This window comes from Aplysia californica, unplaced genomic scaffold, assembly GCF_000002075.1.
Source record: "Aplysia californica isolate F4 #8 unplaced genomic scaffold, AplCal3.0 scaffold00033, whole genome shotgun sequence".
NCBI classification, from domain to species: domain Eukaryota; kingdom Metazoa; phylum Mollusca; class Gastropoda; order Aplysiida; family Aplysiidae; genus Aplysia; species Aplysia californica.
In genome coordinates this window covers 821,509-844,024 of record NW_004797303.1, presented here as the reverse complement: position 1 = coordinate 844,024, position 22,516 = coordinate 821,509, and the positions used below count along the sequence as shown (strand labels likewise).

Genomic DNA, 22,516 nt, shown 5'->3' with positions numbered 1-22,516 from the left:
AGTAACAGGTCATGGGGTGAAAAGTTATTGTCTTGTGTGAGGTGAGAGGTCATTATCATGTTGGGGTAAAAGGTCATGAGGTAATAGGTCATAGGGGGAGAGGTTATCGTCTGGGGAGGGGGGGTCAGAGGTCATGAGGTGAGAAATCATTGTTGTGTGGAATGAGAGGTCATTATCATGTAGGGGTAAAAGGTCATGGGGTGAGAGGTCATCGTCATGTGGGTGAGAGGTCATAGGGGGTAAGAAGTCATGAGTTAAGAAGGAGTGAGAGGTCAAGGGGTGAGAGGTCATGAAACGGTAGGGCGAGGTAGTGGCCATAATAGTTTCTACTCCACTGACCTCCAGGGCATATTGTTATCATTAGTAATAGTAGTAGTAAAGGTAAGTATTATTAACATTACATTATTATAATTATGATCAGCATATTATTATTAATATTGCTATCAGTAACTTCATGAGTATAATCATCATCATAATGACTCTTTTAAAAATATCATCTTTTTCCCCTTCCTTCGTATCATTTGTTATCATAATCATTATTATTATTATTACAATGTTGTTATTAAATTATTATTTTTACTTACAACAATAATTATAACAGGGCTGCCTACCTCAAAGTTCCTATTTCAGGTAGATTCAGGGTCAGTTTCAGGTATTTTGGCCCAAAATCAGGTAGTACAAAGACAAACAAGGAAAAAAAAAGCTGATCGTTGCCCCATCGAACACGCTTGCTTTCCGTGATATTGGGTAATCATTTTGAAAACTTGTTCGTGCATGCACATGTGTGTATGTCTGTGTGTGCACGTGTGCATGCTCTTGCGTGTGTTTATAAATGTGGGGAGGGGAAGGGGGTGTTTGGGTGAGCACAAGTTATGATGAACAGTATGTTCATTTATGGACTATCGTTCAAGGCACCTATCATTCAGTATTGAATCTGGAATTGAGTGCAGGGTGATAGCCAAACTGACTTCAAAACCCCTAGCCCATACCAATAGAAACTATATTAAAACATATTTCCCGACACTTGCATATGACACTGATATGTCCTTTGTAACTTAGGTATCCAACATAGAGTTTTCTGAGGGTTGAAAATGGCATTTCCTCATTGCCACTATTCAATAGTGAAACACACTCTCGGACTGGGGATAGCTGAACGTTATATCACAAACACGACCGGTAAAATATGAACTCAGTCGCCTTTCAGATTTAGTTTCGAGGACTTTGTGCATTTTCTCGGGTCTCAGCGATTTTTTTTTCCAGATTCGAGGGTAATAATTCCCGCAGTCCCCTTGCGTAGAATCTTCATTTGGTACTGTGACCAATTCTCTAGACCAAGACAGATTTGAGAATGTTTTGCTTCGATACCGATTTTCTTTCTACATTCACAATTTTGTTTCCTAGATAAATGAATTAAAAGCACAGATTTTCCAGCCGCAGCAAAAACCCAAAGGTAGACAGAAAGAAAGAATGAATGAAAAGAAGGAAGAAGATTATCTATTGTGAGTAGACAGATTTTAGCCGATATGCACGTGAAAAACTATTGCCAACCGAACGGCACAGATAGACAATGGTCGAGTGTACGAAATGAGCAATCTGGCAGTTGCTAATACAACTTATTGCCGAGAGTTGCCGTAAATATTTGACAAGTTAAGGAGGCAAGTACTGACCCCTCCCTCTTTCTAACGCATGGAGTTGATATGATGATGCTGCAAGAACGGAACTTTCAGAATGTACGGAATGTATGGAAGCACTGCAGAACTTTTTTTTTCTTTCTCTTCTTTCAGCACCCATCGCAAATCCGGTAGTTTTGACACCTTATCGGTACAGTGAGAGAACAGGCCCAAAATTGGTATCTAACAGAAAAATCGGTAGATTTAGGCAGCTCTGTTACAATAATAATAATTATTATTATTATCATTATCCCTATTATTATTATCACTATCATCATTATCATTAATATTATTATTACCATTCAGTTATTATTATTATTACAATTATTGTTATCGTTTTTATTATTTTTACAGCTGCTCTTCTTCATAGCAGTACTAGTAGGGGTAGTATCAGTATTATCGCTGTCAGTATCACCATCATTAGAACTGAAAGCATGCTCCTCACCTCTAGAGCATAAACAGCCGGCTTGTTTTTCCCCAGCTTGTAGGCCACGGTGGTCAGCAGTCCTGTCTTAGACTCCACAGCCTGCACAAACACAAGCGACGAGAGAGAACATCAAGTCAAACTCTCTCTTGGCATTATTATCTTTATTACAAATACATTTTTATTTATACAGTTATTACTATTTTTGTCATTATCATTATTATTATTGTTATTTCATTAGATCTATTTTAACTCATTCGCTACGTATTATTTTCGGCTTGTGGACAAATTTTTTTTCGGGAGGGCGAATGAGACGATGACTAGTGGGCAGTTAAAAAGTCTTTGTGGCCACAAATTCAAATAAATATCAACGTATTAGAAACCAATATTTTCAGTATGGTCTGTAGAATACATCTGTAATGTTTATTTATGTATTTTTCAACTTTGGTTCCTGTAAGAGACGATTACGCAACACAATTTTAATTCATTGAGGATAAAATTTGAAACTCAAAAATAAAAAATCTTGGTGAAACTCATAAAATATGTTTGCACCTAGTCAAATGATACATCAAAATAACCATAAATGAATATAGAACTGGGAAATATTGAAAAATTTGCAGATATTTACCTACATTCCATAATATTTGTACATATTGAACATAACATCCGATATTGTAAAAAAAGTTGTTGTTTTTTAACTGATTCCGTCCATTCGGCTGCTGACAGTGGCTCTGAGTTTTTCCGCTGCGTCCATTCGGCCGCTGTGAGCGGCTCAACGAAATCCGAAACAAAGGTGCACTTTTTAACATAGTTCCTACTTTTTAAGTTGTCGAAAGGAAGTAGAACTTGTAAACAAACCTGACCTCAATCTCTGAGCACCAAAATCAATCGAAACTTCGTGAAATTCTTGCAAAAATCGTTGTTTTGTTGTTGCGATGTAGGCTAGATCTAAGGGTAAACAACACGGAGCCTGGTATAAGAAAAAGGCTCTTCAAAGAAAGATATTCAACTAAATTTGTGAAATTCTTGCATAAATGTGTGCTAGCAGGGTGATATCGCTACAATGTTGTGTTGATTTCTATGGATTATAAGGACTTGTAGAGCTGAGAAACAGATTATAGGTCATTGTTATTGATATAAACAGATTTTTCTATTTATTCCCATCAGTTTGGTATATGACAATACCTATTAGAGAGACTTAGAGCTTCACAGTAATGCATTAAATAGATGCACCCCAGGTCTAAAACTGAGCAGGGAAAAATAACTCTGTCCAGAGCCTGAAAAAATCATGGACGGAATCAGTTAATCTTGAAAAACGATCTCAAACAGAAAAAACCCACTCTATCTTATATGGAATTATTCAGAACTGCATTTGGAATAAACCTATACATGTCTTGAGTGGCACTTTTTGGGTAATTTCATCAAAAAGTAGTGATTCTGGGGAGAAAAAAATATTTTGACAATTTAGATCTAGACCTAGATCTAGCACTCAAAAATATTGATTTCTCAATAACAGTGCATTGGCAATATGAGTCCAATCGCATCAATATTATAAAAAAGAGTCCTACATTTCTTTAGTGGGCAAAATAATGATAGATTCAGTTGTGTAAAATTACTGAGACTGGTGTCCGGGCTATAATTTTGGCATCGCGATAAAACAAAGTCGAATAAACTACGAAATCACGTTTCAAAACAGAATCTAAATTTCCGATTTTCAGTGGAAATGCTTGACCCGGAAGTCAACATTATATTATGACCTTTATTTTAACATGGATATGTGGATTGGAATAGAATCTAAGCTAAAATTGAAGATCGGTTCTCGAGCCGCCGGGGGTGGCTTAGCGTACTGACGGCACTTTAGCCGCGCCGCCCCCCACGGCTCGGCGTAGCGAATGAGTCAAATCAATATTATAATTATAAAATGCAGTATCATTATTATTGTGACTGAGATAAAGTCTTGTTATTATCAGTCGGTACGACTTCAAATATGTCATCATCTCAGAACTATAATGTCCAAAGTGGACTCACTCTTTACTTCAGTACACTTTGGACAAAATAGTTCCGAGGCCACGTTGTGGCAAGCTTTAGTTTTAGTTTTAGCAAAAGTTTTACGGCACTTGGAACACAATAAGGTCATATAAGTGCTAAAGATTAGAAGTGTTGCAAGAGAGTAACAAACACAAAAAAGGAGAAGGAGAGAGAAGGACGATAGTTTTTTTACAGGAAAGAAGAAGAAATCACAACAGAGCACCCGCCAACCACCCACTTGGCAAGCTCTGACACTGTACAGAACACACTGGACTTACGGAGAGCCCTGTGTTGTAGAGCAGGAAGCAGCCGGTGCCGTACGTGTTCTTGGCCTCTCCGACCCGGAAGCACGACTGGCCGACCAGGGCCGCCTGCTGGTCACCCAAGATCTGGTGGAAGAAAAAGTGAAAGGGGATAGAAAGTGACTAAGAGAATGAATGTCTCGTATTCACGTTTTTTGTTTGTTTGTTGAGGGTTGTATTGTTTTGGGGCTGGGGGGTTGGAGGGGGAGGGGTTTGGAGGGGGGGTTTGAGAATTTTTTTTTTATTTGAAGTTTTGTGATAACTCCTAAAGAACTGTGAAAAGTAAACTGAGAATAGAAAGTAACAAAGAGAATGAATCTCTCATTTTGATGGGGGAGCGGGGGGGAGGGGTTTGTGTGAGTTTGTTTTTTTAATTTGAAGTAGCCTATTGTGACTACTCAAGACCAATTGAGAAAAAGTAAACAAAATAGAAAGTGGCAAATACAATACATCTTTTGTTTTTATTTTTTGTTTTGTTTTGTATTTCTAATTTGAAAAATTCTGTTTACTCAAGATATGTGTAGAAAAAGTAAGCAGAAGATAGAAAATGATAAACATTTTCTTGTTTTGAATTTTAAATTTAATTTAAAGGTTTTTGATCACTCAAGACCTGTGGGAAAGATAACTCGATAAGAGGAAATTTAAAAAATTAAAGCTACCAACGAGAGTGAGCGGGTTGCTGGGGGTCCTTTGCTTCTTTTGTTTCCCTTTCTTGTTTCTGTCTGAAAGTCTTTGTTTTTTCTTGCACCAAAAGACCGTGTTTATGTGCTTCTCTTTACTTAAACTCAAATTAAATGAAACTCTCATCTGATGAAGATGATGATGATAATGATGACAATGACAATTTCGATGACGATGAAGATGATGATGATGATGGTGATGATAAGGATGATGATGATATGATGATGATGATGATGATAGCGATGACAATGGCAATGATGATGACGACGACGATGATGTTGATTGATGAAGATGAGGATGATCACCAAAAAAACTGAAACTGAAAAAATGTCAGCAACTCACCCCAGAAATTATGACATCTTTCAGAGCAGTGCAAGCCATTTTCCCGTAGATCTCCGACGAGCTGCGAACTTTGGGAAGAACAGTTTTTGGAATGTTAAAAAACCTGCAAGTAAAAATAAACAGAACACCGTCAGTGTCACCCAAAAAAATTAATAACTACAATAGTGTTATTTTAACTCACCTTGTAAAACATAGTCAAACAGAGCCACGGGGGGGGGGGGGGGCTCTCGTGGCCTAGAGGTTAAGGTGTTTGCCTCTCATTCAATAGGTCCCGTGTTTGAATCCGGACAGCCACAGAAATTTTTGTTCTCTAAAACTGTCTCCTTTTACACCCTCTCCAGCTCTCTAGCATAAGTACTGTCGTCTGCTTTCGCCTCCACTTTCTACCCTCACCCCCTCACCTCCTTTGCCCCCTCCTCTGGGCTCCTGACTCTTTCTACAGCCTTTTTATTACTACTCCCTGGCTTATTCTTACTGCTGTCTTTCAGCCACACCCCTGATCTTATAGTAGGAAAGATCTACATTAGCCTTCTCGGACAAGGGCGACAAATGTCGGAGGTCTCGTGCGCAAGTTGCGCATATTAAAGATCCCTTAGTGGTTGTTCAAAATCGATAAGAGAAGGCTTTGGCCAACACCTGAGCAAAGTTTTTTAATTTCCTACCAAATGAAAATGTTTGATGTGTCCCGCGTGCTCATATCTGTCCCCATAGATTTATGCGAATTTAGATAGCCAAATTATGCCAAAAAAAAGCAAAATCATGCAAAAATTATGCAAGTTACCGTAACACCATTCGCAACATGTTTTGCACTTTTTCAACACGAATTTTCATGATTTTCATGTTTTATGTACAGAAAAATTTAAAACAGAACATATCAGTATCAGTGATTTGTTGTGTATTTGGAAAGTAAACAATACACATCCGTAAGAAAAAAAAAAACAACCAAAAAATATAATCTTTGTAACTTTCAGCTGTAGATCTAGATCTATAGAGGAAAGAAAAATGTAAAAAAGAAAAAAAAAAAGGACATCTGGACCTCTGATGCTGGCACATTACTAAAACCAGGGACACCTGTCAAACATGAAACATCTGCAGACATGAGAATGAACAACAACTTTTGATGGATTGAAAAATTAAACGGCGCAAGGAACAAAATCCCAACCAATTCAATTTAAACCAAGATCTTCTAACAAGGGAAATAACCAACTTTTCACTTAAATGAGACTTATTACTGTGATTATTTCCCTTTAGTCAAATGGCGAGGCGTTAATTAATTGTTTTGTGAAAAATTATACAAATGTTGCAAAATTACCCGAAAAAACAATCGCATATTCCTACGGGGACAGTCATATAACCTTAAGCAGTTGCTAGCACTGTAAAACACTTACAAAAAAAAAGAGCAACAACAATTTCTGCAAGGTCATATCATATAAGTGCAGAAGATTAGAAGTGTTACAAGAGGATAACAAACACCAAAAATAAAGGAGAAGAGATAAGCAGAATGGTAGATGTCTGAAAGGAAAGGAGCAAACCTGCCAATCACCTGCATCCAAAAATTACATTTGTTTCTTCCTACATGTTTTCAATAGTGACTGCTTCATTTGATTTCAATTCCTTTCAAGAAATTCTCCAACAGTCTCATAAGATCCACATTTCAGTACCTTCTAGTTTATTTTCATGATCTTAAGTAATTGTCCAGCTTAAATATCTGTATAACAGGGTCAACTACACATAGTTTTAAAAACTCTGTATTTTCGTCATCTTTGAAATTTCTATAGCCAAAACTATCTAAGAAGACCACCCATTGTAAAAAAAAAGGCCGTCTTAGACAAGTGACTGTCTTACACAGTGTTATTATCATGTAAATAAATGCGGGGGGTGCGGAATAGGAAGTGGTCTCTTGTACTGGTAATTGTCTTATGCAGGTGGCCATTTGTACAGGTGATTGTCTTATACAGGTGGCTGTTTGTACAGGTCATTGTCTTATACAGGTAGTCGTTTGTGCAGGTGATTGTCTTATACAGGTGGCTGTTTGTACAGGTGATTGTCTTATCTTAAACATACAGTTGGTCGTTTGTACAGGTGATCGTCTTATACAGGTAGTCGTTTGTGCAGGTGAGTGTCTTACACAGGTGGTTGTTTGTACAGGTCATTGTCTTATCTTATACATACAGGTGGCCGTTAGAGCAAATTTGACAGTATCAATCTTTTTCCAAACTGGATACGTATAAGAAAAAGCTTATCGGGCAACATCACTCACGAACACAAGTGTTCATCCCAGTCGAGGGTGGTCAGGTTCAACAGCATTGTCCGACTAGCGTTGGTCACGTCAGTAATATGTTGACCACCTTGGGTGGCGCCGGTCAAATTCTGGGGAGAAAACACACATGGGGATATCTCAAAGAGCACAACATGCAGTGTAAAGGGAAGGTGCTACTGAAATTTCCATCTGTTTGGATTCTAGATATGTCTTGTGTTATCACTGTATGTTCGTAGGAAATGGTTAGATATTTGAATGTCATGAAATATCATTCATCGACAACTGAAAGGCATATTGTGTAACAGTTACCTCAAAATTTAGGACACTGAAGAAATCCTAAGGTTTTTTCACTTTTCAAAAAATGTCTTTGTTATTTAGTGAGATCATTAACTACTACAATACAAAACCTGTGTCCACAGGACAATTGTATATTTTATTTAGTTTCGTTTTAGCTGCTTATTTTGTGTGCTGCATTAGCAAAAAAGTGAAATTTTTAAGGAGGAGGGTTATAAAAAAATTACCCCCAAAAACTAAAAAGACTATGCTTATATGATGTTGACAAAATGATGCAAGACATCACGCAAAATTTGAACCCTATTGGTAAAACACTTTGGAAGCTTTAGTATTTTAGTAATAAAATCTTACAAAATAAGACAGTTTACGTAACCCATAAAAATATTGTGAAAGAAAAGCAATCTTCACATAATATTCCTCTCGGTTGCCCAGGTATGATGGTTCTAGTCATTCAAACCCCTGTCTATTACCCTCAATTACATTGAAGACGGTCATTAAAGCAAACGTTGCGCATGTGACAAATTAAAAAGGAACCCAAGTTTTGTGGTACCTTCCCTAACTGAACACAAGACAAGAAAGCAATCACATGAGTAACAGTTTTGACCTCCTCTCAAAGAGGTTATATATATAAGACTTGAGCTCGCAGCAGTGATGTCACACGTGTCAGACATGGGGGCCTTCTTACCCTGATCGGCATGGCAGGCATGCCCCCCACTTACATGAACAATCTGAGCCCCCCCCCCCCTCACTCCCCACAATCTTTCGAATATTAAACACCACCCTGCCCTCACATTTCAGAGCAACCTTATAGATTTCCTCCTAAGACCACCGAGACGCCTCCACGTGAGTCTCGAAAAGTACTCATGCGTCTGTTGAACTGCGCTTGTCTTGCCCCTGAGGTTCAGTATCCCAGAGTTGGCACATGCAGCCACAGTCACATGATTTTTGAGTCCACTAAACCTATCCAAGACCATTCTTTGATGAACTGTTTATTTTAGTAAAAATTTTACGGCACTTACAACACAATAAGGTCATATAAGCGCCGAAGAATAGAACTGTTACAAGAGAGTAACCTACATAAAAAAGGACAGATAAGGACAATAGAGGCTTGATAGTGAAGAAGAAGCAAACCACACCAGAGCACCCGCCAACCACCTACTCCGGGAATTGTGCAGGGGAGGAGAAGAAGAGGAAGGCAAAGGAAGAGGTGGACCGATAACATTGCGGAGTGGACAGAGAAATCCTTCGCCTAAACTCTGGCGTGCACCAATAAAAAATGAAAAGTTGAGGCACCTGACGAGGCTCTGTGTCATGCAGCACACCTACGATCCTTGTGGATTATGGGATCAACAACAACAGACCACAGAAAAAAACAACAGGAACAATAACAACGGACAATAACCACAACATCCTCATTAACCCACACAATGCTTTATGTTTTAATAAGAGTTTCACAGAATGTGGTTCCATTGGAAAGAACGAGCAGACCACACCAGGGCACCCACCAACCATCCACAACCCACACAAGCTAGGAGTCGACTGTACCAAACATGCAGCTACCTTCATCCACAGTACAACAACAACAACAACAATCACAACTACAACAACTACAACATCAACAACAACAGCAGCAACAACTGCAACATCTCAACTCACCCACACAAGCCAGGTGTCGACTGTACCAAACATGCAGCTACCTTCATCCACAATACAACAACAACAACAATCACAACTACAACAACAACAACAACAGCAGAAACAACCGCAACATCTCGACTCACCCACACAAGCCAGGAGTCGACGGTACCGAACATACAGCGACCTTCATCCACCGCACGCCGCACCTCAATAGAGTTGTCCGCCAGCCACCGGAACTTCAAAGCACTGAAGTAGGTCGCTAATGGCAGACCGCACAGAGGCTGTGTGCAAGAGGCAGAAAAGTCAGAAAAAAACAAAAGAAATGAAAAAAAAGAGGATTTTTTTCCTCCTCAAAAAGATATTTTTCAGGATTTTTTTCCACACACACGAAAAACGAAGACTTTCCTCCTTGTTATAAAGAAATTTATTTGAGAACTTAATTCTTCCATGCCTATCCACAATATAATTACCATTGTATTATCTCCTTTGACTCCACCTGTCTGATCCCGCCAGTGAGGGTTACTCTTTGACCCAACATGTGACAATCACTTTTGGCTTTTTGATCGAACCTGTGAAGGTCACTCTTTGACCGCACCCTCTGACCCTTTGACCCTACCTGTGAGGATTACCCTCTGACTCTTTGACCCCACCTGTGGGGATTACCCTCTGACCCTTTGACCCCACCAGTGAAGATTACCCTCTGACCCTTTGACCCCACCTGTGAGGATTACCCTTTGACCCTTTGACCCCACCTGTACAGTCACCCTCCTCTCCATGCCCGTGACTCTTTGACCCAACCTACCCTGAGCGCGTCCTTGTCTCGACCGGGCGTCTTCTTAATGAGCTGTTCCACTGTGGCTGCAGTCCTCAGATCTAACCACACTGGGGAAAAGATGGAGAGAAGGACCGGTAAAAGTGAAGTATGACCAAAGCAAAACTGCCAGTAAGCTGACAAATGCATTTTTTTAAAATTCATGCCAATTTCGAGAAAAAGAGGTTTTCTGTCAGCGTAACCAGAGAAAAATTGAGTTCTTCTGAAATTTGAATTCAAATTTATTTAAAAATTAGTCACAGTTTCACTTTCATTTTTTCACACAAGTAGGTTAACTGATCAAGCTTTTGATATAGTAAATAAAAAATGTTGGAACCATACTGAAAAAAGGGCATTGTCAGCTTACAGCAGAAAAGTGAACATACCTCAATATTGGATTTGAAAAATTGAAACAAAACTCAGCTGCAATGAGGATACAAATTAAATAATAGACCAATTTTTACTATTCCAATGGCTAGAAGCTTGAAAAAAAAAATTACTAGCGATAGTGTTGCAACCATGGAGGAAATTACAAAAAAATGTACGTATTTGGCCAAGTAAATATGAAGCACATGGACACAATAAATTATGTCATTTAGTATTGGGAAAGAGTAAGACTGGCGGACAGAAACGACGGGAAGTGAAGAAATAGCATCTGCTAGTAACGCCCACACAGACAGAAACAACAGAGGGGAAAGTAAAGAAGAACAACTTACTAGTGACGCCCTCCAACAAGCATCCAATTCAAAAGGTTCCAAAAATAGTTTTAATTTTAGTAAAGGTTTTACGGCGCTCGCAACTGCATAAGGTCATATGAGCGCCAAGAGGTGGATGTCAACAGAGAAGTTCTTACAGGGAATCATGCTTACTCTGCTCACCTCTCTAGCTTCAACAGCACAAAGTCTGTTTCGAATAGCAGGTCACAAGAGTGTGACATGTACATACAAAAGAAATAGAGGAAAAATAACGATAGTAAGGATTAGGAAAGAAAAGGCAGGCGTTTCGTGTTGCAGTTCAGGCATTTATGAGCATGACATTGATGAATCAGCCCATTTACAATTTGCAATTCTACTGTGCATAAGAACATATTAATGTCCCCCCTTTGGGAATGGCCTAAAGACACTTCAGTCAGTAGCATCGCCCCGTGGGGTATTCCAAAAATAACTTCCACTCACCAATAGCATTATATAAAGGTTTCCCAGTGTTTTTGTCCCACACAATGGTTGTCTCTCGTTGATTTGTGATTCCAATGGCTGAAAATGCAAGCAAAAGTTTGACCATCGGCATAAGAGAAAAGCCATAAGTAAAAATACATTCACATTATAGTCACTTGAACTTGGTGAGACAGAAAAGCTAAACTTTGAGAAAGCAAAGGCAATTGCCCAACATCTCAAAACGGCTCATTTGCTCCGTAGTAACTCCGTCAAAAATCACACTTTTTAAAAAGGCATAAAGCATGGTCTTACACTAAGCAATCTAGCAGAGTCTTTAGTTTAAGTAAGGTGTTACGGCACTTGCAACTGCATAAGGTCATATGAGCGCGAAGAGGTGGATGTCAATAAAGAAGTCCAAAAGGGGAATCAGGATTACTCTGCTCTAGTCTTAACATCACACAAAGCTCACTTCGACTATCAAGGCAACCCAGAAATAGCAGTTCACAAGAGAGTGACAAACATACAAAAGAAGTTGAGGAAAAATTATGATAGTAAGGATGAGGAAAGTAAAGGCAGCAGTTCCCCCTGTGTTGTTCCTGCCCAGTATGAGCATGACATTGATAAATCAGTTCATTTACAATTCTACTGTGCATAAGAACATATTAATATCCCCTCTTTCGGAATGGCCTATATACAACTTCACTCAGTAGCACTGCCCTGGTATTCTTGAATTGCCACCCATTATATCATAACCTGAATTCACCGACAACAATTTAAATAATACTGTCCCCAGTGTGGACCGCCCCTTTCAACATTACAGTTATTGGTATTTTTTTACTTTCCCTCCCGTCTCACACTCAGCTACCAGTTGTCTATTGTCTATTAAATATTGATGCGCTGAAAACGAATATCAACTTCATTTCCGTCACAAATTAATAGTTTATGAAATATTTGATTGTTTTTAACCGAGATATACATGCCTTGGACCAATCGGGGGGTTCCAGGGGGGCCTGCCCCACTGGGGTAAAAGAAAATCTGGGGGGTTACAGGGGGGCATGCCACCCTGTTTTTAACCATAATTTGATATTTTACAGTTAGATTTGAAATTGTCTTGAAAATAATTGATTTGCGACAGTTTTAGTGGCTTTATGTGTGATCTGCAGCAAACAGTACAGCAGTTAAACCCCTGAAACAGTGCATCTGTGTGCAGGAGTGAAAGTAAAAATTTACCCAGTTATTTAAGAGGCAGGATAGCCAAATGTTGCGCCCCTGCTCCCAAACGACTGAGTCAAATGTGTCAACAAAAGCCCAGAACAGAAAGCTCCTCCATCAGCCTAAGTCCAAGACTGTCTCTTTGGGTATTCGAGCCAGGGTCTCCTGTGTCAAAGCCCTGCATGTCAAGCCTGATATAGGTGTATGCTAACAGTTTGTTTGTTTCTTTGTTTGAGTAAAGTGAAGCATTATAATAACCCTCATTTCAGCTAGGAAAAGAAGTAGGACCTAACAGTATCGCCCTCCAACCACCTGACCAGACAGAAAAAACAAAGGGAAAGAAAAGTTCAGTGGAACCTAACAGTAGTACCCTCCAACCGCTTGCGCGTAAACAGCGCAGGCATCAAGATTATAACAAAGCACAAGTACTTAACAGTCACCTTTCACATCTGAGGGTTGGAACCCTAGACCTTGTAGGTTGTCCACCGCTTTCTCGATGCACACCTTGACGGAATTGAGAATCTCCATAGGATCTTCTTCCACCCATCTGAAAGTCAGCAAACAATTCCTACTATTGAAAACATGTCATGAGAGCATTGTTCCTAATATGAAATTTTTAATTAGAAATGTTACCCACAAAATTTCAGTAACAAATGTTCAGCCAAAAATGTCACAAAAGCAGTTATCATAAGGAATTTACCGGGCCCAGTTTTTGTATTATAATCACTTTGAACATGTTGGTCTTAATGACTTGAAGGAAGTATTGATGCCGATGTGAAAGTCTGATTTTGTCAAACCAACTTTTAAAACTAAAACTGCAAGACTAAATTATTACGATGCAGGACCATCTGAGATACTTTCATTCCCCAACTTTGACCTGGAAGTCCATCAATTCCTATCACATTCATTGAGCAAACAAAAGAAAAAGATCTGATCCCGTTATCTAACATAACATCTATTGGCCTATTAACAGGCTGTTGGCTATGATTTTCCTCCAAAGGAACCCATCACGACCTACAAAACCTAAAATAGTAGATTTCAGAGGATTTTAATCAGTTTGTGAAAACATTATTAAAACTTTTGCCCCTCCATTAAGAAAATCTAACCTCCCTCAAATGTATCAAACTATAATAGAGACGAGTAAAATTTTTGCAGTGCGCACCGTGTATAACAGTGTGAGAAAGGAGCAAGCCAAGATGGCAAACAGAGAGAACTCACCCTTCTTTGGGGAACTTCTGTGTGATCTCGACTTGATGATATGTGACTACTTCCGATGTGTCTGCATTGAATACCTGACATGAGCAAAAATGTTTGTACAGGTGAACAATGAGACAATTCAGTATATATATAATAATCTTTTTTTTTTCTTCATTAACAAGGAAAACATTTATATCAAGAATTCACTTATCGAAACAATGACATGAAGACAAAATTGTCTTAATTAAGAACTATTATCATCATTTTGAGAAAATCAAGACGAAAAATTTTGGTCCCCGGTAAATTATGGTATTATGGCTTTTTCCTGTGCTTTTCGGTACTTTTCTCCAGACTGACACAAATACACACTGTTTTAATCTCTGAGTTTCTCATGCTTGCTTCTTTTATCCCCGCCACAGTTCCCTTCTTTTCTTTCCATTAAATTCTCAACAGATACAGATTACTTTCTTGATAAAGTATCATGGCTACTTGCACAACTGGGGGCTGTTGAATTTAAGTCTGACCCACTAAGGCATTTTCTTTTTTCAACTTCGGAATACTTTTGTACGGGAGCCCAACAAAACATGCTACCTCTAGAGAAGCAAGAAACATCTTAAGGTCAATCCAGCAGGAAAGCAAACCCGCAAGCTCATATGACCTTAAACAGTTGCAAGCGGTGTAAAACACTTACAACAAAAAAAAACGAAAGCAAAAGTAAAAGTAGACATGAAAAGGATTGGTAAGTAGGAAGAACTACCATCTGTGGTTTATCTGTTAGGTTGGTCACCACACAAAGAAAATTATGACAGAACATCAATTCCCGTGTAAGTATACTTTTTTTAAAAATTGAAAATCCTTCTCAGCGCGGGATGGGCCTGATGGGCAGAGTCAAAGCGGACAGCCTTCTAAATGATCTAACTGTGCCAATATGGGGGCACAATATAAAATTTAGCATTTGCTGGAAGAGCACACACAAGGAAATAGAATGGAGAGAAGCTGACTTTACCAGGGTGCAGATTTTATAATAAACTTTTGTAGTCAGATGCTACTCTAGAAAACTGGAGTAGAGACCTGACACAAGACATAAAAGGAAAGATCATTTTTCAAAATTACACCAGTGAAGCCTTCATGCTACTGAAGTCAAAGCAAAAATACTCCAGAAACTACAGAAAGACAGCTGTCAAATAATTTCAGTAAGAAATTATTAGAATGCAAGATAAATCAGGGCAACTCTTTATAAATTTCTTTCCCTTAATGTAACGATAGAGGTTCTATACAAAAAAAAATTGTAGAACTTTCAAATGATCATATGAAGACAATATATTATTATGTTGTATTCCAATTTAAATTTAATAGAAATATTACATTAAATTTCTTACTCTTACTTGGAGAAAATTAATTAAAAAATTGGAAATGCCAATTTGCAACGCCGCATTGCCATTAGCCAGTGCTACATAAATCGCTGTGTTGCGATTAGCGCCAGTGCTAAATAAAACGCTGTGTCTCCGTGTGTTAAATATAGGGATCTACCTTTCGTTGTTGGGAGTTTTGATGGCCGAATTGACAGGATGTCTGCGTATGAAGTCAAACCATCATTTTATGAGCGTGGTTCGAATCCCGGTCCCGGAAGATTTGTTGGGTTTTTTAAAATCTTCTTCTCTTCCCGACTGACCAACAATTTTTTCCCACAATTATAATAACTTCTTGCTTTGTAGTTTTTTATGTAGGCCTAGTGATGAAGCATGCACATTCTGGTTTTGTCCCCAAGACCAAGAAGAGCTTTTTTACCTATAAAGTATACTTTTCTTTTTTCCAATAATTAGATCTAGGCCTGGTTAAAGTTCAATAGCTCTGCTTACCGAGCTGCACTGTTTTGTTATAGTTTTATCCAAGCGTCTTTTGACTTACTTGCTCAAACTCAAAAAATTATGATTATGAGAGATGAATAGACTAGATCTAGATTGAGAAGCGCAACAATGTCAGTTAATTGTTAGATCTAAGATCTAGATCTATCGAATATTGATCAGAATAAGACAACGTCATAAAAAAAGGAGTCAAATCCTAGAAAGTTTATCAAGAAACTGAGAAAGCTTCCACAATTAAGGCAGAACTAGAAGAGTCAAGATTCTATATTATTTTATGTAGAAACGATGGCAAGATCTAGATCTAGATTTTAGATCTATTTCTAGCACTGGTGTCTCAAAAAGCATGGGAGCTATCCAGAACGCAGCGTTTCAAATAGCGAGCTATGAGAATCAGAAACCAGCGTTGCAAATAGCGCCTGCCTTAAAAATTAGCAGCAAGAAAAAAGTGTAATCTCCTGCAAAAAAAAAGAGGAAAAAATACAATCACCAACGGCTCTCATAGGAGCAAAAGATAGGCCACCACCATGAAACTTGATAAGGTTGATCTCTAGCTAGATTAGATCATGTAAAAGTGATTCTTTTTTAAAAAACGTATTTTTTTACTACACCCTTCTCATGTTCATGTTTAATATACAGTCGAACCTGTGTAAGACGGAATCGCAAGGGAACAGGAAAAAAATTCCGTCTTAGACAGGGGAATTTATGGGGGGTGGGGGTGCGGGGGGGTCAAAGGCCCAGCCGGTGGGATCAAGGATCGCTTGTCCGATCGGCAAGCAATGGTCAAAACTTCACACCTCTCTGCTGCTATCCTGTCTGATAGTGACATGCGTCAGTCTTACTTATCCAATTACCACCAGTGCTTGCCTTTCATAGGACCACTGTTTGACCTATTAAAAACAGAAACGTTTGAAGACATCCTTTGCTCCCACCCACAAATGCCACCCCTCACTGCCATCATTGTAACAACGATTCGAAGAACTCTTTTCTCAGCAGGCCGTACGATCAGGGAGGCAGGCATTGGTCAATCTAATTTCACACCTCTGGCTTCTGGCTACCCAGGAAAGTTTGCGTAGTGGCTGGCTACTCGGAGCACTCTCACGGGCAGTTGTGAGATATCAATATCACACCTACACTACACTGACCATCTGTAGCGCTCAGTGCTCACATGATGGGTTAACATAGGGTAACTTCTACTCTACCCCCATTGCACCCCTACTCCCCTTCCTCGCCCAGCGGCATGGCCATGGCGTTAAGTTTAGAGCCGGCGGAATCAAACTTGCGAGTTTTGTTTCAAATCAGGGCTGAGCGGGCAAAGCATTTTCCGTCTTAGACAGGTGAAACCCTCGGAAGGGAGCGGATTTTTCTTTGTTTCCGCATTGGACAGGTTTCAGTTTTATACAGGTAATTAAAGAGGAATATATCAAGGGGGGAGCGGGGAAATTCCGTAAAGACAGGTTTCCGTTTTACACAGGTTTCCGTTAAGGCAGGTTCTACTGTACTTCTTTTCTAAGTAGAATTTTGCATGCTGAACACGAATAAATTATGGCCTTAATTTTTGCCACAAATCAATAGTTATTAAGTTTTTGATGTTTGAAAATAGTAAATTTAACAATATGGGGGGTTTCAGGGGGGCATGTCCCCCACATGCGATTAAAAGTAGAAATGATGCAAACTATTTTTAGGTAAGGCGCCCATCTTGTTTGACGTCAGACCAGGATACCCCTCCGATCACGTGACTACATCTAAGTATAGACAACCGCATAGCACCAAAGATGGAAGTGTCTATGTATATTATGCTTAATCTACACAAATTTCTCGGAATTTCTGATAGCTGATTTGATAGCGCGTCTGCATTTGATGTCGAGCAATGACTTTTGGAGCGGTTCGATTCCGGTCCCGGACAGTTTTTTTTTTTCTCTTTTCCTCCTCCCAACTGACCAACAGTTCCATAAATTATAGGCCTAATTTGTAGAGTTGCTTTGACTTTGAAGTTGTTGTTTATTTTTAAAAATGTATTAGTGATTAAAAATGCAGGAGGGGGGAGGGTGGTAGATCTAAATTTAGATATCTAGATCTAGATCTAGATATTATCTAGTCCTCCTGCGTCTTTACGGCAATTTTCGTGCGGTCTTCCATCATGTCCAGGTAGGCCTAATAGATCTAGATCTAGAAAATCCGAAATGTTACCGAAAACACGTCGTTCCATGTTTGGGTATCCCAGGAAGTGATGACATCACATTACTAAAATAAGCAGCCAATCAGAAAGATGCGTCATTTCTAAGTTTAACGGCATGTATGTCCCCCTGGCCTAAAGAGAATTTGGGGGTGGTTACAGGGGGGCATGCCCCCCTGCATTTCACAATGATTTGTTGTTTTGGCAATTAGGATTGATATTGAAAACAATTGATTTGCAAGAGTTTTAGAGGCCGTAAGTGTGTACTACAGCAAAAACTATAGCAGTTTAGCTCTCAAATCAATGCATCTATGAGTGGGTGCATGTAAGTAAAAATTTACCCAAAAAAAGAATAGCATAGCAGCACAGAATAAAGAGCATCATCATTTTCGAAGAAAACGTTAGAACGGGACAAGAAATAATTAGTCGTACAAGGAACCGTGTGCTGCTTGTCCCCTGATCTACTGCTCCAACAAGCTTGGGTTTAGCAGCAGCCATTGTGGAGTTTTGTTTTCTGACAATGCTTGATAGACTCTTGGGTGTGTGATTGTGCAGCTCTGCTTGATCTTGATGTTTGGCCAAAGCTCGATTTGTAGGGCAGCGACCGGTCAAAAGTTGATGGTGAGAGTTGCTTCCCTTCCAATGCGCTGTTAATTTTAGAAAACGGAAAAATCCACTATAGCTGGATCGGGCCGATCACCCGACTCGATCGCCTGAATCTGAAAACACGTTTGTTGTTGGGCGATCGGCCCGATCGGCCGATCCAATCCGTAGTGGGCACCCCGTATAATCCCCCCGCGCTCAATGATTATGGATTATACTTGCATGTGATACTAGAGCGCTGCAAATAGGCCTACACTTACGCCTTAGCCTTAACCTTCTCCTTCATTTTGGCCGGCACTATTTCTCCGAACGTTCGGGAAAATAAAGCTAGGCACTATTTCTCCGAACGTTCGGGAAAATAAAGCTGGGCACTATTTCTCCGAATACTCTGAAATCACATCCTTTCACGCAAATTTCGGATATTATATAGATCTATGATTAAAGTATATGCCTATCAAAGATTGTTCGTATGCAATATGGTTCAATCGGTCCAAAAAATGTCCGCAGTAAATATTTATACAAAGAAATGCTACAGTTCCAAACCGTTTTTTGCTACAGATATGACGTGCTGCCTATGAAGGGTGCTGCTCTTAAACTTAATGTGATTGTGTTGTGTTTACTCGTGTGCTGTCTAGATCTAGATCTAGATCTACGGAGGGTTATTGATAACGACACATAGAACTAGCATCTGCGTTTGTCGCGGCGTCGACCAATCAATCGTGGCTCGATTTTTTGGTCCCCGAATCGGGAAATAAAAGTCAAATTTTAAAAAAGAAAAAAAGAAAGAAAACGAACCTCTTTACCTTTGAAAGAAAGTTCACCTAGCTTCACTTCGTCTCTTTCTCACTTGTTGTCACCACGTTGATTTGTTGAATACGTTACAGTTACTTTTATTTTTCCCTTTTTGTGGTGTTTTATTTTGTTAGTGTGTATTTTTTTCTTTCTTGTTATTGTTCTGATGTGTTGTTTTTCTATCAATTTTTTTTGTTAGGGAAAAAAAGGGGGGGGGGGGTGTTGTATAGTGTAACGTCATTTAATTTGATGTTCCAACCTTCATTAGATTCTAAACATGTATATATATATATATATATATATATATATATTTAAATGTTTTATGTTAGAGCGTACATTCCACCAAAACCGATTACATGTACTGACACTGGCAGGCCCCTTAATGTGTGTGATTTCATAATTTACATGTAATATCCTGTACTTTGTTTTAAAATTACGCACATTTAGGGTTAAAACAGCCAATCTTCTTCGGACAGGTGGACTCACGCCCTTATTTGTTAATTTTTGTGGTTGTTTATGGGCTGTTCTAATTTTGATTTCATTTGGTTGTGAAACCTTTCTACTTTCTTTTTCACGTTTTCACACTCATCTAAAAATCTGTAGACTAGCTCTTGAAAATTGAAACAGATATAGACCTAAAAATTTGCTCCTGTGTGTGTGTGTGTGTGTGTGTGTATGTGTGTGTGTGTGTGTGTGTGTGTGTGTGTGTGTGAATGCATGTGCGTGTGTCTGTGTGTGGTAGTATTAAGTGTTTAAGTGGAGAGTGAGGAGCGTGTGTGTGTTTGTTTGTCGGGCTTTATTTCAGCCATTATTCAGTAACAATTCAAAGTATACAAAAAGAGAAACACAGGATCCATTCACTCCAGGGCTCATGAGTCGTTCCTCTCTTTCAATTTCACTAAATCATTGAATTCCCGTGTTCTCTCCCGCGGCTCATCCCCGTCAGCATGATTTTCACATCCCACCCCCTCCCTCCAGGCACACACAAAGAAAATCTCACTCATTCCCTTGCACCGTGCGAACCATGGACAATAATATTAGTATTAGCAAAACACTGCCTTAGCCACATTCCTTTCGTTCGTGAGCTGTGGACCAGGCCAGGGGGAGTCGGTGTCGTCGCCTTGTAGTTGCTGTCGCCTGTGGATACACTCGTACATTCTTCCTTTCACCTGCTCTGTCACTCACACTGTCCCTCCATCCACAGCTCAGCTCGTCATAATATGTTCAAAAGTTGCCCACTGATCATGTTTAGTTAGTGTATATATAAGTTTGTGTGTTGGTGGTGGGTGTGTGGTGGGTGTAACTGAACGAGCCGTAACTGAAAGTTGTCTGAAGGCGGGCTTGCCATGCGGTGTTCCTTCCCAGACCAGAGGCAGAATGAAAGTTAGCGCCGGACTCTCGCAATTAAATAGGCAAAAAATCACGAGACCGGAAGCTGGAAACCGTTCAGAGAAATAAAGATCGCCACTATTTCTCCGAACGTTCGGAGAAATATTCACTTCGTTTCTGGCCATCTTGTGGATTCTATCCAAATGTTTTCATGAAAGCAAAAGAGCGAAGTACATATCGATATCAGCTGAGACCTGAGAAATCCATGGAAAGAAAAGCACTTGGAAGGCTTCATAATACAAGACCAAGAACTACCCATCTCATCATTGTCACGGACTCCCAGAGCATCTTGCGTAGGGTTGAGAAAGGGCTGCTTCAGAGTGAATGGATGAACCCCATACAACACTCATCACTTAGAGCCATCACGTGGATATTCTGTCCTGGGCACTCTGGAGTGAAAGGCAATGAGGAGACTGATAGGCTGGCAGGCAAGTGCCGTGGTTGATGGTGAGGTGAAATTTGACAAAGGAGAAGTGTTGAAGACCCTGGAGAAAAAGTTGCGGGAAGAAGAAGCAGGGAGACAGCAGAACACCACGCAATCATTAGGATGCGGGAAATGGGGATAGAGAGGGGAGAAGGAAAAAAGGAACGATTATCTGGAAAGGAAAGACGTCGCCATAATGAGACAGCCACCGGAACAAACAGAATGGATACCTTGCGGGCTTTGGTGCTGGGGGGGAACCCAAGACACATGTCTTGGGAGAAACTGAGCACTATGTATGGACTTGTCCGGTGTGCAATGACGTTGTTGCCCAGGACTGGTAATACAGGTGGAAAGAAAAGAAATCTAACTCAAACGAGGAAATAAAGAAAGAAGCTTGGGCGTCGTACGTGCTGCTCACTGAGAACTTAAAATTAAGAATTTAGCTACGAATCTTATATTATTATGCGCAAAGCCGAAATCATAGGCTAACATTTTACTTCTTTTTTTCAGTTTCTATGAATATGGCTGCATATTGATCTAGATCTATATATGTTCTCATATTTTTGTCGACATTCAAATGCTAATGTTAAAACAAGTGTGGGAATATACATACATAATGTATATGGTAACGTTGTTAAAATATTGAAATAACAATATTATTATATGTAGCCCTAGGCCTAATTGTACCCCCACCCGACCTCTCTAGGCTGCTCCTGAAAAAAAATCTTTTGAGCTCAGAGAAGGCTGTGGGTGAAATGTGGTGTCCAGGTTACTTACTTCAAGGGCTTTGGTCATCTTAAATTTTTGTTCTCACTGGAAAGATAGACGGCAAACGGGGCTGAGGCAGACTCAGATGAAAATTTATCATGAAAACTTGAATTTTAACAGGCGGCATATTAGATCTATGGGTGACGAGGATCGAATTAAAATTACACCCCAATAATTTTAATATGGCATTTTTTTTCTTTTTGGAGCATATATGGCGGAGAATCAATGATCTCGAATGGAGAACCATCGCCTTATTATACTTTCAGATGTGACACTTTATGATGATCTAACTGGAAGAATACTTTAAAAGCCGGTGCTACTCGCCCGATGTCGGGTGGCTAGCAGGCTACTCGCCCGATGTCGGGTGGCTAGCAGGCTACTCGCCCGATGTCGGGTGGCTAGCAGGCTACTCGCCCGATCTAGGGTGGCTAGCAGGCTACTCGCCCGATCTAGGGTGGCTAGCGTCAGGCTAGTCGACCGAATTCGGTC

At 39.7% G+C, this 22,516-nt stretch overlaps 1 protein-coding gene across 1 annotated transcript in view; it reads right to left on the bottom strand.

The window, feature by feature from the left end:
* Positions 1–18,925, bottom strand: part of LOC101861937 (glycerol kinase) — a 30,422-nt gene extending 11,497 nt beyond the window's left edge. Inside the window, exons 1-10 of the mRNA XM_013091338.2 lie at positions 18,484–18,925; positions 14,035–14,108; positions 13,257–13,363; positions 11,626–11,703; positions 10,442–10,521; positions 9,783–9,920; positions 7,708–7,817; positions 5,448–5,550; positions 4,401–4,511; positions 2,116–2,196 (exon numbers count right to left, since the gene is read on the bottom strand). Of these exons, the coding sequence (XP_012946792.1) occupies positions 2,116–2,196; positions 4,401–4,511; positions 5,448–5,550; positions 7,708–7,817; positions 9,783–9,920; positions 10,442–10,521; positions 11,626–11,703; positions 13,257–13,363; positions 14,035–14,108; positions 18,484–18,549 (948 nt within the window). The 5' untranslated portion in view covers positions 18,550–18,925. The remainder of the gene's footprint in view (positions 1–2,115; positions 2,197–4,400; positions 4,512–5,447; positions 5,551–7,707; positions 7,818–9,782; positions 9,921–10,441; positions 10,522–11,625; positions 11,704–13,256; positions 13,364–14,034; positions 14,109–18,483) is intronic.
* Positions 18,926–22,516: the final 3,591 nt, after the last annotated feature.